Source organism: Gallus gallus, chromosome Z (assembly GCF_016699485.2).
Source record: "Gallus gallus isolate bGalGal1 chromosome Z, bGalGal1.mat.broiler.GRCg7b, whole genome shotgun sequence".
In the NCBI taxonomy this organism is placed as follows: Eukaryota; Metazoa; Chordata; class Aves; order Galliformes; family Phasianidae; genus Gallus; species Gallus gallus.
In genome coordinates this window covers 63694510-63709616 of record NC_052572.1, presented here as the reverse complement: position 1 = coordinate 63709616, position 15107 = coordinate 63694510, and the positions used below count along the sequence as shown (strand labels likewise).

General features: G+C 35.7%; 1 protein-coding gene across 3 annotated transcripts in view; it reads right to left on the bottom strand.

Moving 5' to 3' along the window:
* TMEM167A (transmembrane protein 167A) overlaps positions 1-15107 on the bottom strand; it is a 92880-nt gene that overhangs the window by 73342 nt on the left and 4431 nt on the right. For 2 of the 3 annotated variants that reach the window (XM_046905498.1, XM_015280627.4), the window contains exons 1-3: positions 9915-10163; positions 7502-7611; positions 2157-2191 (exon numbers count right to left, since the gene is read on the bottom strand). In XM_046905498.1, the coding sequence (XP_046761454.1) occupies positions 2157-2191; positions 7502-7611; positions 9915-10118 (349 nt within the window). In that variant the 5' untranslated portion in view covers positions 10119-10163. Of the gene's footprint in view, positions 1-2156; positions 2192-7501; positions 7612-9914; positions 10164-15107 lie in introns of those variants that run through there. The other variant, NM_001113454.3, reaches the window with a different exon arrangement.

The window sequence follows — 15107 nt, the reverse complement described above, 5'->3', positions numbered from 1 at the left end:
CTTAAACAAAGTTCTATTTCTTCACACTGCATAAGGTCTTTTATCTTACTATAAACTATATTTTCTAAGATACTGTTTTCAGAGAAATAATAAAGGAAAAAAACAAGTCCAGCATTAAGGTATAGTCCTCAGGAAAAGAGGCTCCTTCACTAACAGGACCCTCAAAGACAGCAGTATTTCCATAAGAAATAAAAACAAGATACTTCTAGTGACACTTACCATAAGCAGGGGTGACTGCCACCGTGACATTACAAGATGTTGTAATGATCTGGCATATATTTAATTAAGTTTCAAATAAATGAATGAATTAATGTCTGTTGTTTCACATCTGTTTAAAATAAATTTCTGAGGAAGTCCAACTCTTGCAGTTTAGAGTATTACTATTTTCATAAGGGTTATACTTTCCTGCTCCTAAATTTCTTGAAAAAGAAATCACTGTGTGGCAGGATTAAACAACATTTTGCACAACTCTGTAAACATGTAACCACTTGCTGATCATTAAAATCCCATGCACATTCTCCAACGGTTGTTTAAACATTCTGGCTTAGTTATATGTAAAAGGAGCCAGTAGGTATTTTCATTTTTAAAAGCCTACACTTTTCCCCATTTCACTTTTAGTGACTAACCCCCCCAAAAATGGTGGCAATCCCCTTCAAAAGCCATTTCCCATTACTGAGAGCATGACAGTGTTACGTAGGGAAACACAGAGGAGGAATGTTAAGATGCTACCTCATTTGCCAGTTTGAAAGAAAGTCAGAATAGATCATTCCAGATGTAGACTGAAAAGGAACTGGTTTTACATGAAGGAGAGAAAAGAATGCAGCTCGGTATTGGGCACAAGAATGCATGCATTGCCTTGGATGCACGAAATGCAGAACTTAATAAAGTTGCTACATTAGGAGAGAGGAAGACTACACCAGATGAACAGAGGTTCTTAACTTCATCAAGTTGACAGGGACCTCATAAAAGCTCTTGAGTACTCCTTTAAATGGCTTTCTAAATTATTTGCTGTGCACAGCTAACAGAAAAAATAATATGCTTGTGCTTAATTAAATAGAAAGAAGATGGTAAAGTGAAGTGTGCTCTTCAACCATGAACAAACCCTAATGCAGCTGAAATTTAGATTTATTTTTGCTAGTGCAGCACACAATCCATTTCTAACAGCTGCCAAATTGCCAGTATCTTTCAACTACAATACTAAAACTGGTTCAGCTATGTCTATTAACTAACTAGGACAATACCTGTAATCATTCTAATGGCAGGTCTTCACAAAAGAATGTTTTTTGCATCACTGCATTTTGACATGCTGAAAAATGCATGTCATGTCCCTTTAAAAGGCTGAGAATGAAGAAAAGGGAACCATACATTTTCCTCTAGGTTCAACGACAAGCAGCAACATCTAGAATTATACGCCCAATGCTTCTGCTCTGCATTAACAATGCAATTTGCAGAACAGTTTTTAATGATGGATTTTTGTTTTTTCAGAGCATGGCAATATATTCAAGATTTAAGTCTGGAATTCTGTTGCACATTCCCTTTTCAATTAAAAAATAAATTCAGAATTACAGCAAAAAAAAAAAAAAAACCATACAAGCATAAATGTCGGGAGAATGCCTAAAATCAGATACAGCTGATCAGCCTCCCCATAAATTCCACTTGACACACCAATGGCTTTGAGTAATTCAGAAGCACAGAGAAACTAACAAAAAGTGAAAAAAACATCTGTGATTAAGCAGAATCTTAATACATTATGAATTCCATATTGTTTTATTACTATAAGGTAAATACCTGGTTTTTGTCAGCGCTGCATTACGTTTTCAAACAGGTGCTAGTTTCTGAGGAATCACTGATTTTTCTTTAAGTTATAACAAGTCTGTTTTGAGTGATTTCATGCAGTAAAACATGCAAAAGGCTTTTGAAACTTAACAACTTAGATGTGAATTAGCATTAGAAAAGTTTCAGGCTTCCACTGTGCTAAGTAAGATAGTCATAGCTCCCCTAGCCAATCTTCGCTGTATTTAATGGAGATAAAGCTTATGTTTTTAAAGATAACGCACAAGTGTGGTTTCCACTGCTACCTGGAAACACTATGCTAACAAATAATGCACACAATAGGAAACACATTTTATAAAAGATATTTCAAAGAAAAAAGTTACCAATCCTGGCGCATTTCCAGAATATTCCCAATAGTCTGCAAAGATAAAAGAAATTCATTAGGCTCTGGAGTTTATAAAGTAATTTAAGAAAAATCTCAGTCAATTGATCTTCATCCTTCCACACTACAGCGGTTCAAATAAACAGATTTTTAACTTAATTCTCAACTCCAGGAAACACCAGATATCTGCATGAGATCCAAGCTACGAACTAAACAAACAGCACTGTTCTAAGTCTAGCAAGGCTTTTACATGCAAGAAAAGGTGCGTTTACAGTCCATACTCCAAATTTAGTTTACATAACACCACATTCTACACTAAAGCAGCCCTGACAGAAAATCTTGTTAAAAAAAACCTCACTGAAAAAAAACCCAAAACAGAACTAGAAACACAAAGTATAAAATGCCAAACGGCCTCCACGTCAATATGTGGATTTTTTTATATTTATGTTACACCTGCATGTATAAGAGACTATACATCACATCATTTCAAATGTAATGATTTGTAGCATCTCTTTTATATTTCTCTGAGCAATAATACATGAAAATGTGCATTCCATCAGAGCATACTTGTACGTATAATTTGATATTACAGAATATTGCATTGAAATAGACAACAAAACAATTATTAAGGTTTGTTTTTAGTATTTTACACAGGATTACCTAGGGAAAGTCTCTCTAATCTTGTCCACTGAGAGTATTAATGATAACAAGTGGAATTAGTAAATAAGCAAAACAGGTTTCAACTATACAGACTAAATTAAAAAAAAAAGCCTAAGTAGGCCATATCTTTGTAATTTCTCCACATAATTAAAGTGACTTCATATTGATTCCTCAAGAGAAACAAGAAAAGTAGTTGGGTATGCTTTAAAATTTGCAGAAAAGGAACAGAAATACTAAAGCATATTGAAGTAGAAGGGCAGTTAACTCTCAGCCATTTAAATATCAGTGAGAACTTTGTTGAAAACTTTAGGTTTTAGGTTTGTTTCATAGTATAATTGGCTGCAATACAGTAAAAACATCTGGATTTGACTACATTGACTACACACATATTTATGAACTAAAAAACCCTTGAGGTTTTTCTCTTCCTTCCCATGACATGTTTATTAACAAAATCCTTGGACTAGATTATTTGTGAGTCTTCATCTACTACCTGCTGTGATGGCATTTCTCCAGATGCTTCCCCACAAAGCTTTGAATCTGTCCCCACCCTGGTCTGGTTATCTGCTGTTACTGGGCTTCAGTAATTGTGTATTTTTTCCATGTATTAATGCAGACAGGTAGGTTTGGACCACTTGCTCGCACATACTGCACAGTCAGCATATCTGACTTTTTTTTTTTTTTAAAGAGAACTTCTGTTACTTCATATTTCTATCTAGAGCTCTTTTATTGTCTTTGTTCAATTTGGCATCTCTCTTTCCATTCAGCAGCCTTTTCTTTCTGTTCGGTGTTCCATAAGTCAGAAGCAGGAGTTCCGAGCGGCTGCAAATGATTGATAATTTAGAAGGGAAAGTGAAATGCTTTTTGACCACTGTAACTCCTGTTGACTAGCTTTTTACTAACATTAAATACATTTGCTAAAAATGTATTTATTGCTAAATAAATGCTAAAAAAAAAGGGTTTTTTTCTTTTTTTTTTTTACATCTTTTTGTAAAAAAAAGTAATTATCTATAGCCAAAGCTTTTACTTAACTTCACAAACAGAAGTGATAATTTCTGCATGTAGTCTATCACACCTTTTTAGGTTAAGAGGTCATATAGTAACATAACCTGAAGGTACCTGTAAGTTTTAGAAGTGAAAAGGCATTCATGTGTAAATCTTATAGAGCAAGATATATAGACTCAAAGTCCCACGTGAACGGCACTCAAGGCTATTAAAGCTGTTATTCTCTGTAAATAAAGACTTGCAGACTGCATGCAGTAAAACCATCACAAAATCTTTCACAGCCCAGTACCTCAAGTTCCCATCTCTCACAAGCATGCCCAGGAACTTCATGAAACAAAACACTACTGTTCTCTTCTTACGCACACTTACAGAATACTACCTGGGAAAAAGATTGTTCTCTCTTTCAGGCAGTCTACAAATCTGTAGTTTGTAACAGTCTCAGCAGGGGTTTTTCTTTACCTTCTCAGGGTTTTTTGATCATGTGTAACAAAGTAAAGTTTAAACTTCTACATAAAGTATTGTGCATTGTTCCTAGCTTTACAAAAATTCCTTGTTGGTGGAGATAAGAATTTTCTCTTCTAGTGTGGGTGGTAGAAAACAGAATAAAGGTTTCATCAGATGCCCTTAATGCAGTTAACACTTCATGAATTTAAATTTACCACTGACATGAGGTCTGACAAGCCTTCTAACTGGTAACAACAGCACCTTTTTGAGATGCCTGTGTTCCTATCAGAACAGCTCAGTAGATTTGTTTGTCCACATACTTTACTGCTGAATAGTAGCAAATTGAGATGTGAAGCTTCAAAATATCCATAATCATAATCTCTGGATATACTGGAGAGAGCTCACTGTAGCAGAAAAGTCTCTGTTCTCCTATATTCATACCTTACCGTTCACCTCAGGTCCACAACAAGTACCTCAAGTCACAGCCTGTCTGATTATTACAGAAAAGATGATTTCCTGAATGAATCTGCTCCAAAATAATTCTTCCTTAAGCAATTACTCAAAGTAATTGCATTGCTCCTTATTCTTGCCTTTATGTTCATTCTCATCCTTGTTTTAATGCAGGTGTCAGTCTGGCTTGCAAGCCTGTAATTTTCTAGAAGCAACACATCAAGTATATGCATGAGTTGCCGCATGTTGCTTGATTTCACTATAGGTGTTGTTGCTTATCTAAAGAGAAAAAAATCACCAAAAAAAAAAAAAAAAATTCAAAGAAATGGAAGCAAGCAAGACAGGAAAGATTTACAGGGCTTCAGTTTTTGGCTGCTAAACTGAGAATACTGTAAAAAGCTCCTGCCATGTGTTTGCCAGGACAATCCCACTGCAACTGCAGGAAGGAATATGAGACATACCCAATGCAATGCTTATGGCAAGTCAAAGGCAATCTCCACTGCACATAAGCTAACACATCTTTCTGGTTAGTAGAGAGGAGAGAATTATGTTGTGGTACACATTCTTTTCTACTTAGTACAAAACAGTAAATCTCCACTTGCTTTCCCAATCCTAAAAGCTATTGCTCCTGACAAAGCACATGGAAATACTCACGATACTTCAGAGAATACGAAGGTTTAAAAATTGTTTGACTTGGTAGAAAAATGCACATTTTGGCAGAAATCATTCGGATGAAATACAATGTTATGAGAAAGGGCGACATCATTGCAGTGTAGTCTCTCAACCAACAGAAACATGCTTCTTTACATACTATCTTTAAATATTATCACAACAGATTTCCATCTTCAGTAAGTTTATCACTCAGTCAGAAATACATATAGTAACTACTAACATTCTTCTTCTCTGTTGCATTAATATTTTATTGCTACTTTTTATGCTACTAATTTGGAGCAGGAATAATGAGGTAAGACCATCTCTGTGGTAAAACGAAGTATCAGTAGAATTTATTTTATCCAGTATGTCTAGACATTTCCATTTGAGCATGGAATATGTTAGTGAAGAGGGACAGAGGCTTAACAGCACATGAGCTCCATGTAAACATCTACCATTCAAGACACAAATTTCACTGCTTCCAGGCCAACATTTTATTCTTCTGTACAAAGCAGTCTACATACATATATATACATATGTATATAAAATAAAATTGTATGTCCAACGTCTACATAAATACAAGCCTACAGATCAAACACTTAACTCCTTCACTGTCAGCACCCTTTGAAAACATTTTGTGAAGAGACTTCTATTGTACTTGAGACAGATATACCTCAAGAATAAACAGAGTAGCTCCAGATTAAAGGAAATAATCCATGCCAAGAACAGCACTAAAATCTTAATCAGTAAAATAAATATTCTTAATTCTTACTGTGTATACCTCATTGACTATTGTGTTATCTTCCATTAGTAGACACTCAAAAAAAACCCCAACCCCACAACAACAAAAGAACGGTCCCTTATGTAGTCATCCTTTATTTCCATCTTTACTAGTATTGAAAGAAATTTCTCATCTCAATGGTAACCGCATGATCTCATTAGAAAAGACACATTCTCGTGCCAGAACGCCCAACCAAAAAAAGCTATTGTACTCTAGGTAGTTTACATTACTAAAAGAAAACCTGTGTGCTCAAATGACAATTCCAGAAGCTAATCAGAATGAAGGTTTTCAAAATACATAAAGTAACAGTTTATTGATAGTAAGGTTCTATTACAAACTTGACACTTTTTCTGAAAAGTGAATGCAGAAGTGCCTGAAGATACAGGAAAAAAAAAACACTTTAATAGCAAACAGTCTAATGGAAGAAGTGGAAGTCAAACATCAAAAGACCAAAATCTTGTATTTTTTCCCTATCCAGCTCGAATTTCCTCCCATTTTTATAAATATTACCTCCTTTGTAATAATCCTCAGTGACAGCATGACTGAAGTATTAAGGCAGCCTCAGTCACAATTCTAGCTCAAAATTGCCCAGTCACTACTTCAAAAACAGCATTTAAATCACAGCTCTGCATACTGCTCACTGCATCCAACACTCCATGATATCCTTTGTAGTACAAAGCAAATTGTTAAGCCAAAACATGAATGTGCTTTAAAAGCGTAAGGGAGGCACAGATTTGTCTCTCCTCATTTCCTACCAAACACAAAAATCATGCTACTGAGGAGGGCGCAGAACTATTTCACAGCAGCGCATCAAGCACATTCCAGGGGAACTGGGAACACAAAACAGAAAAAGGGTGGCCATCCAGGAAAATGTGCTTCAGGAATAAAAGTGAGACATACAATTACAGCAGCCAAATGACACAAGGGAGGAAAAAAAAAAAATAGCCAGCCAGCTTTTGCTGTTAAGGTTTAATTCCCTACCCATAAGAATCAAAAATAAATAAATCCTTACAACAACAGTTGAAGGTAGGAAAATGTTTTCTTTCTGTCTCTTGTTTCTGTGGCATCTAAGGAAAATGTTGCAAGTCTAACAAATAACTAAAAAAGCAATATTAGCTGGTTTTCTAAGTCAATAAATTTGTAATGCAAAATTTCAACTGATTTCAATATTCTACAGTAAGAACTTACACAATGAAGATCTTTAATAAAGACAACCTAAAGCTTTTTATCTGTAAAGAAGAAACACATTTTGCAAAATAGCATTTGTATTATAAACCTCCATTAGAATTTACTAAGACTAAAACATTGTAGTGAAAACCAAACAGTTTGTGAATTTGTAAAATGGTTAGACTACATACCCAGTTTTATTTTTGTCCAGTAAGCTGGGAGCCAAGGATCTGATATAGGCACAGGTACATATGAGCAGCAAGATTACAGTCAGAAGACTCTGAAAGTTGAAGATGGCAGACTAAGGAAGAAAATGAGAAAAGAAAAATTACATCTTCACAGCACAATACTTCCCTCAATTTGTAAGCTGGAGAAAATAATTCCCCATACAACACCCACTGAAAAAAGAAAATAATCAAAATCTACATTGCCAGTGAACGAAAAAAAAACCCACTTCTAACAGCTATCATTCTGTGCACAATGGTGAAGGAGTGGAGTTTTCCCTTCCCAGCGCCTCTCAAGAAAGGTAAAGAGCAGGCAAAAGGGTAACCTTACAGATTTACTCCCAGGCACTTGTTCCAAACCAATCTCTAGAAACCTATTAGCAGCACGCTAAGACTTACAGAAAACAGACATTCCCTCTTGGCCAAGAATAAGTGTAACTGCAGTTTGCATCAACAGAGTACTGTGATGGTGGTGGTGAAGGTGGATGTAAAGAGTAATTAACTAAACCAACAGCAGCCAACATAAAGTAAAATAATAAATATGAAATGCAATTGTAAAAATACTTCTACATTAAGATGGCATCCAAAATTCAAGGTATCTGTATAAGTATACATAACTAGACCCACCTGAACTACAAGAAGACAACTGATTAGCTTGACTTTGAAATCATTTCTTCATTTTAAATATAAAAATACCTTTGCTATAATTACACTTATAGATGTTCTTAAGCATATGGAAAATGCTGGAGAAGCAAAGGAACTGACTGAAAGGACTAAGGATCTGTTGTTTGATAGTGAAATTAACCCGCCTACTGGTAGTAAAAAGCAATTCTTGAGAAACTACTACAGTATCTGTTCATTTGCTGAAGTTTAAATAACAGTAAAATAGAGTAAGTTAATCTAATCGGTATATATATATATTTTTTTAATTAAAGCATGCTAGAGCCTTGCAAGGTCAAAATGTTTTTTTAGTCATCAAATTATAAGCAACTATCATTAAGTGACACATACAGAGGGAGAACAGGTGCTCATGTAAGGACTTCTGCATCTCCAAATGGAGTACAAAATCTGAAAGAAAGCATGCTGATGCTGATTTCCAGCAAGCACTACATCACCATTCCAATAAAGACTACACTAGCAACATTATTATTATTTTGCAGTATGTTCCCTGGAAATGTTGGAAGAAATATTTGGCAACTAGTCCTTGTAATTTATAGCTTCTAATAACTAGTCCCAAATCTGAGACTTAGATTCTCCTTACAATATTAAAATAATCCAGTTGTAGGAACCTGCACAAAAAATTTTTTTTAAAAATTTCAAAGATAACATACCTCAAAAAAGCATTTTTTGTCAACTTAACAGCACCAGGTAGAACAACAGACAGCTGTTCATTGCGAAGTTCCTTATTTTTACTTTCCTCCACTGTCATTTTCAGATCCTACTTATTCAGAACTCCAAATAGATAAATAAGTAAATGGAAAAGGAAATAGAATACATTCTTCATTCTGGAATTTTGTGTTATGGACAAATTCGTGTCAAATATCTTTTTTTTTTTTCTTTCCCCTACTGCTTAACCCAGAATGCTGAGTAGTAATATTTAATTAAGTGTAAATACTTAGCACATATGAAGGGATATTACACTGCAATCTCCTTTTTTAGGCGAAGAACTGGGTGGGATTTGTTAAGAGGTTCCATTTCCACAGCCTGAAGCATAGCTCTGTTGATTGATGTGCACTTTCTTATTACATCACAACTTTCTAATGTTTTCAAGCTCTGAGAATCACATTTCTCTACATAATTAAGCAAAATTAAAATCACAGTATTTCAGCTCACCATTGTACTCTTGTACTAACCACACGTTAGAGAGAATATTTACTGCTCTTTTGATACTGAGATTTGAAATATAATTAATTACACACAAAGTAATCATATGTATCTTTAGCTATGGAAAAGTCTGTGAATCACACAAGACAACACTGGAATGCGTGCAGAGCTGCCAGTCTGAATACATGCACTTGACAGGGCTAGATACACAAAACAATGAGAATGTTTCAGCTAACAGCATGCAGCAGGCAACTCTTAAGTGCAGAGCTGCACACAGAGGTCAAGGAGCAGCTGAACAACTCCATCTCTGCAGCCTGGAGGACCAATTTCAGAATCCTGGTACAGCATGTCCCCAGGGGCAAGGTTAGCTGGCTCATAAAGGGGTGTGCAACTCTCCCATTTACTTCTGTCTGAAGCAGGATATATCTTGCATCAGCTGCCTTTGTACAGGAATAAACTCTCGAGAAGCCAGTGCCCTCAATTCTCATGTTCTATGTTAACAGCCTGGGGGACCAAAAAGACAAAACAAAAAAAAAAAGGTAATTGTGATAATTACCAGGATGCTGAGAGATACTGTAGGCAGTGAAGGAAGGCAAACAATACATGGCAACCATATGCAGCAGCTGACAAGCAGGAAGGTTTCTGCAACAAGAAAGAGCACAGAGGGGATACTGCACAAGCCAAGCAGTGAGCCAGTATCTAAGGACAGCCCTGTGATCCTCAAGGTGCATCTACCTGCTTTTCTCCCTAGCCAAAGCATTAGCTAAATCATCATGTGTGGTTTAGTATTTTAGCTTAGCTAGCTGAATCACTTATCCACAGTACTTAAAGTAGTGGACAGATTATGTACAATGGAGAAAATACTGCTTACTAAAGTCAGCATACCCTTGCCTTTCAACTAGTCACAAGCACTTGTCACATTCAGACACTAGGAACTCCTCAATTGCCCACATTAGGTATTCTCCTGGCTCCTGTGGGGCTGATGCAGGAGTGGCTGCCTCCCAGCCATGTGATACTCCCTGTCAATGATGAATTCAACCGCTCCTCTGGGACAGACAGCTGCTCTCAGCATTGCATGGCGCTGTGCTTCCAGTGCCTGGTTCCCATGAATTCCTGCAGGCTTCCCGCTGCAGCTGCTCCCAGCAGCCTGGTGCTATCGGGCACTCAAATGCACAACATGGCAGAAGGGCACATTGTCCCATTTGCTTCATACCAAGCAGGGAATGTAAATGTATACTCATGAAATGTGTTATTAATCAATCAATAGCAGCAGTACATAATTGTTCTTTGTTGGACTTCTCATGTGTTTCCCCAGATATGCAGCATAGGGCATCATTATAATTACACGTGCCTTCCTAAGGAAATGTGCTCTGAATTACACAAATATTTAGAGGTCACTTTAAAGGAAAGAAGCATATTTCAAAATTTGTCTACATTTTTAAACTGAAAATTATAATCTACTTCTGAAGCAGATAGCTTCACACTTTATTCTCAAATTCTTACACTCCAACTGAATTTACAGAAAAAGGCAATTTGCATCCATTGCTTGAACCAATGCAATTAAAACCTGCAAGAATTGTAAATTACTTGGAATACTTTTAAAAGACACAGTGTTAATGTATCCAGTTAATTTGCAAAGTGTTGTAAAATAGGTGGGTTGAAATTCACTTGGTTGATCTAGGTCAGCATTTTTCAAACAGTGCTGGTTGGCCGCATGTAGATCCTACTCGCTGTTATAGATAAATTGGAAAAGTTGATGCTGTCTTTTAGATTCTGTTCACATGTTGGTGAAAAGATACCTTCTCAAAGCTCCGACTGCAAATGCAGAAAATAATCACCACTGGTATTTTATGTTGATTTCAGTTACGTCAGCTGTGGCTTTAGTTATACATGCTTGGACTTTCTATACCTGCACTTAGAATTTTTCTGACATGATGGAAGCACCTTAGCAGCCACTACATTCTTTGTTGCATAAGTACTACTTTTCTCTCTCTCTCTCTTTTTTTTTTTTTTTAAATTATTTTTTAAATTCCCTCTCCTGTGTGCTCTCTCCAGGTAGTTATGCAGCACAATTGTATTACCTGAAGCACTAAGAAGGTATTGTATTCAGCAGGACTTGCAAGAGCAAGTTTGACAGTCTTCAGAACTTTAAGATCATGGATTTTAATGCTAAGAGCTACATGCCCAAAGGCTCTTTCAAATCCTTCCCAAAACTGAAATTTAAACACCTCAACATTACTTCCTTGATGATACCATATCTTAGTGAAAATAGTCTCATATAATATGCAGAAATTAAGTGTGAATACTCTTGAAGTGTTCTTGTGTTGTCTTTTCCATCTACAATAACATAAGACTGATGGATGATTATAGTCTCTGGAAACAAGGAAACAGATGTTAGTATCCGATCATTTAGCTGTCTCTCGTATTAAAATGCGAGCAAGAGCTCATACTGTAGTTAAATTGTGTTTAAGCAAGGCTTATAAGATTGAAATCCTACATTAAAACAGTATTAACTAAGAGGTACCATTCAACTGCTGTACTGAACTCTGAAATCAATCTAAATAAAATTTAAATGAAGAGGCCCCTAAAGAGTTGAAAATGCTTATTATGCAAGGTTTCCATTAAGTAGTGCCATTCTCATTTTCCCAGCTTAAGTCCAATTTTTCGGAGTATGAAACTGGAAAAAATAATAGGAAATAAAACGTGTAAGACTACTCCAAGCTGAAAGCAAAAGCAATTGCTAAAAATTACGATATGCACATAATTATTTTCTAACCTATTCTGAAACAATTTGCTTTTCTACTCCTGCTAAACATAATCTTATAAAAAATGAATAGAAAATAAGCATTTGCAGAAGAGACATGCTAATTAGAATTGTAAGAAAAATACAAAACTTGCAAATCTGTAAATTTGATGTTATTATTGGCAAAACTACACCGAACAACTAAGCAAGAGGTATTCAGACAAAATGCAGTTGAACTTAATAAGAATCTAGATACTGTCTTGTTAGCAGTTACTGGTTGCTCAAACATGAATAAGGGTGTTCAGGTTTACTTCACATTCATCCAGAATGTGGTTTCCAAAGAATACTTCATGTTAATTCCCATTTCTGTTTAAAATATTTACGGTTCCATCTAAAACATGTAGCCTTACAACCATCCAGAAATATGGTACAACTCAATTAGAAAAATAAGTTAGCTTTCCTCTACACATCTATTGAAGAAATATGTAGTCTAATTAAAATGGCAAGTACAGCACACAGGTACCAGCAGGTACTATTTTCAGCCATCTGAAGACTAACTGCTTAAAATATAACAAGCTCTTCTGCACAACTAAGAGAAGGATGCAAATACCCTCTTCCACAAATGCTCTTGACTTCAATGCACCTATTTTTCTTCAGCACAATTAAAATTCATGTTTATATGACACCTTGAGTTGACAGTGTTGAAATTGCAGGCTCGCTTTAATTCTCTGTTTGCCCTGATATATGGTCAATAGTCTCAATATTGAGTTTTTGGTGCAAAACAGCTAACAAATGCAGCATTTTACCCAAAATTTTAAACATAAAAAGCCAACTGAAAGTTATAATACTAAACCTCTCTCATTGCTCTGACTTTTCTCAGAAGATTGTAGCTTGCAGTTTACCATTTTTTCCATCCTTTCCCCCCATTTGATAAGGAATGATTTCTATCATCCTGATTCATGGATGCTGAAATTAAGTTCATTCTTCAGAGTAACAGGGAAATAATGGAAATTTCTGGAACTGTAACTAGAGTAGGTAATAATCAGTAGAGCTCTTTAAGTGGAAATAAATCTTTTATCTCTTTTGCCAGTCATGCCCTAAAAATCTATATCTAAGAGATTTCCAGAGAGTACTTGAACAGAAGGGGAAAAAAAAATAAAAATCACCCACACAAAAGAAAAAGACTCTCCCACAATCAGTTCTGGCTTCTTTTGCTATTCAGTAATGCCACATGGTTCATTATACTTGCATTGTCTTTGTCTTTTTGATAAGAAAGCTGCACAGTTTGTCAAGCTAGACTACTCTCCTTTCTGAAATTGCACACTGTATTGCTTAGTTTGCCTCATATTTACAAAAGAATCTTAAGAAACAGTAATAAGAGTGTGTGAATGGAAGAGGTAAAAGTAATTTCAACATGCCAGCACATTTTAACTTGGATTGTATCCCTACCCTAATAAAACCAGCATTCAAATAATGTGAGGGGAAAAGTTGATTTGCAATACAAGCTTTAACAGGAATATGAAGATGGACGTAAAAGAAACTCAAAGCTCTCAAAAACTGAAGATATCAACTGTTTTTTTGTTTGTTTGTTTTGTTTCGTTGTTTTTTTTTGTTTGTTTTTTGTTTTTTTTTTTGCTTTGTTGCATACAGTATTTTAACATCAAGGATATAGCTAAATTTCTTTCTACAAGCGTCTGACTACTGAAGTTCTACTATCACATCAAACTTACAAGTAAGAATCAAATATAAACCATGTATATACTCCACTGCAGAACAGGTAGAAAAACATGTCTCTTATTTGTCTGAATGCATCTCACCTCCTTAGAAACCCTGAGCAATTCAAAGCTGAATTATACTGCTGTGCATGCTTACAAAAAGTCTAAGAAGTTATAGCATTCAAATATGGGATAGTAGCTACTTGTTGTTCCAAACGCCAAATAAAAGCGTATCCTACAATTAACCTAAAATGCTGTACGTACGTTTTCGAGCTGTTACATATACCACTAGATTTATTGTTCCTTAACAGTAGAATAGTTTGTCTGTAACATGAAAAATAATTACTTCTCTTTCAGGAGAAGGAGAAGTACTACTTAGTCAAGAAACACAAAAATTCTGCTAAGTCTTTATAGGCAGACCTACTGCATCTACTATATCCCTTGTCTGGCACAGTTCAGGAGCATGGTTTGGATTTTTAACATCTTTATGACAAGTGCCAGGTGGTTCCACATCAAAACCTAGGTTACAGATTGATCTCCAACCTCTGTGCATTAGCACTATAGCTACTGCAGTGGATGTGCACAGTGCTAAATGCTGAAGTTAATTTAAAAAATGTACACTTCTTTTCTACGTCATGATTTTTTTAAAATCAGGATTTGGATAATCAGCCAAAAATGCCGAGTAAGAAGTGTTTGGCACTCTGCAAGGAAAATGGTTTCTTTCAATTGTTGTCCTTCCTTCACAGTTGAGGTCTGTGGTCAAATTCGTTAAAGTCGATCCAATATATCCTACAGTTTCGAAACCAGACTAAGAGAGGTATTAAAGACACGCATCTTACAATGGCAGAATAAACTGTTTCCTCTGTTCTGCCATTATAGAAGAAAAATAATGTATTTTCACATCCTATATACTGACACAGAAGTATCTATACTGTCCACTTAAGCAGTCATTCATTACAGATTTCTGACTCCACAGCAGCACATACATTTACTGAAGGTATCTGACTTAATAGGCAACAACAGCAGAGTTGCAAAGAGTTCACCTTTTCATCCCTACTTAGCTACACTAATATTTTTCCTTTCCTCTCTCTCCTTTTCACTTCTCCGACAGAAGAAAATGTACAGAAAACAGATTATTCTTACTCTTTCCTCAGCTAGCTGCATTTATTCCTATACATAAGGGCACAAACAGCCTGCATGAGGTCAACACGTACTGAGTGCAGGGATGCAAGTCAGTTGTGGCATGGGTGCAAATGATGTCCTAGCATCTTTCTGCATTAGGGTTTCTGCC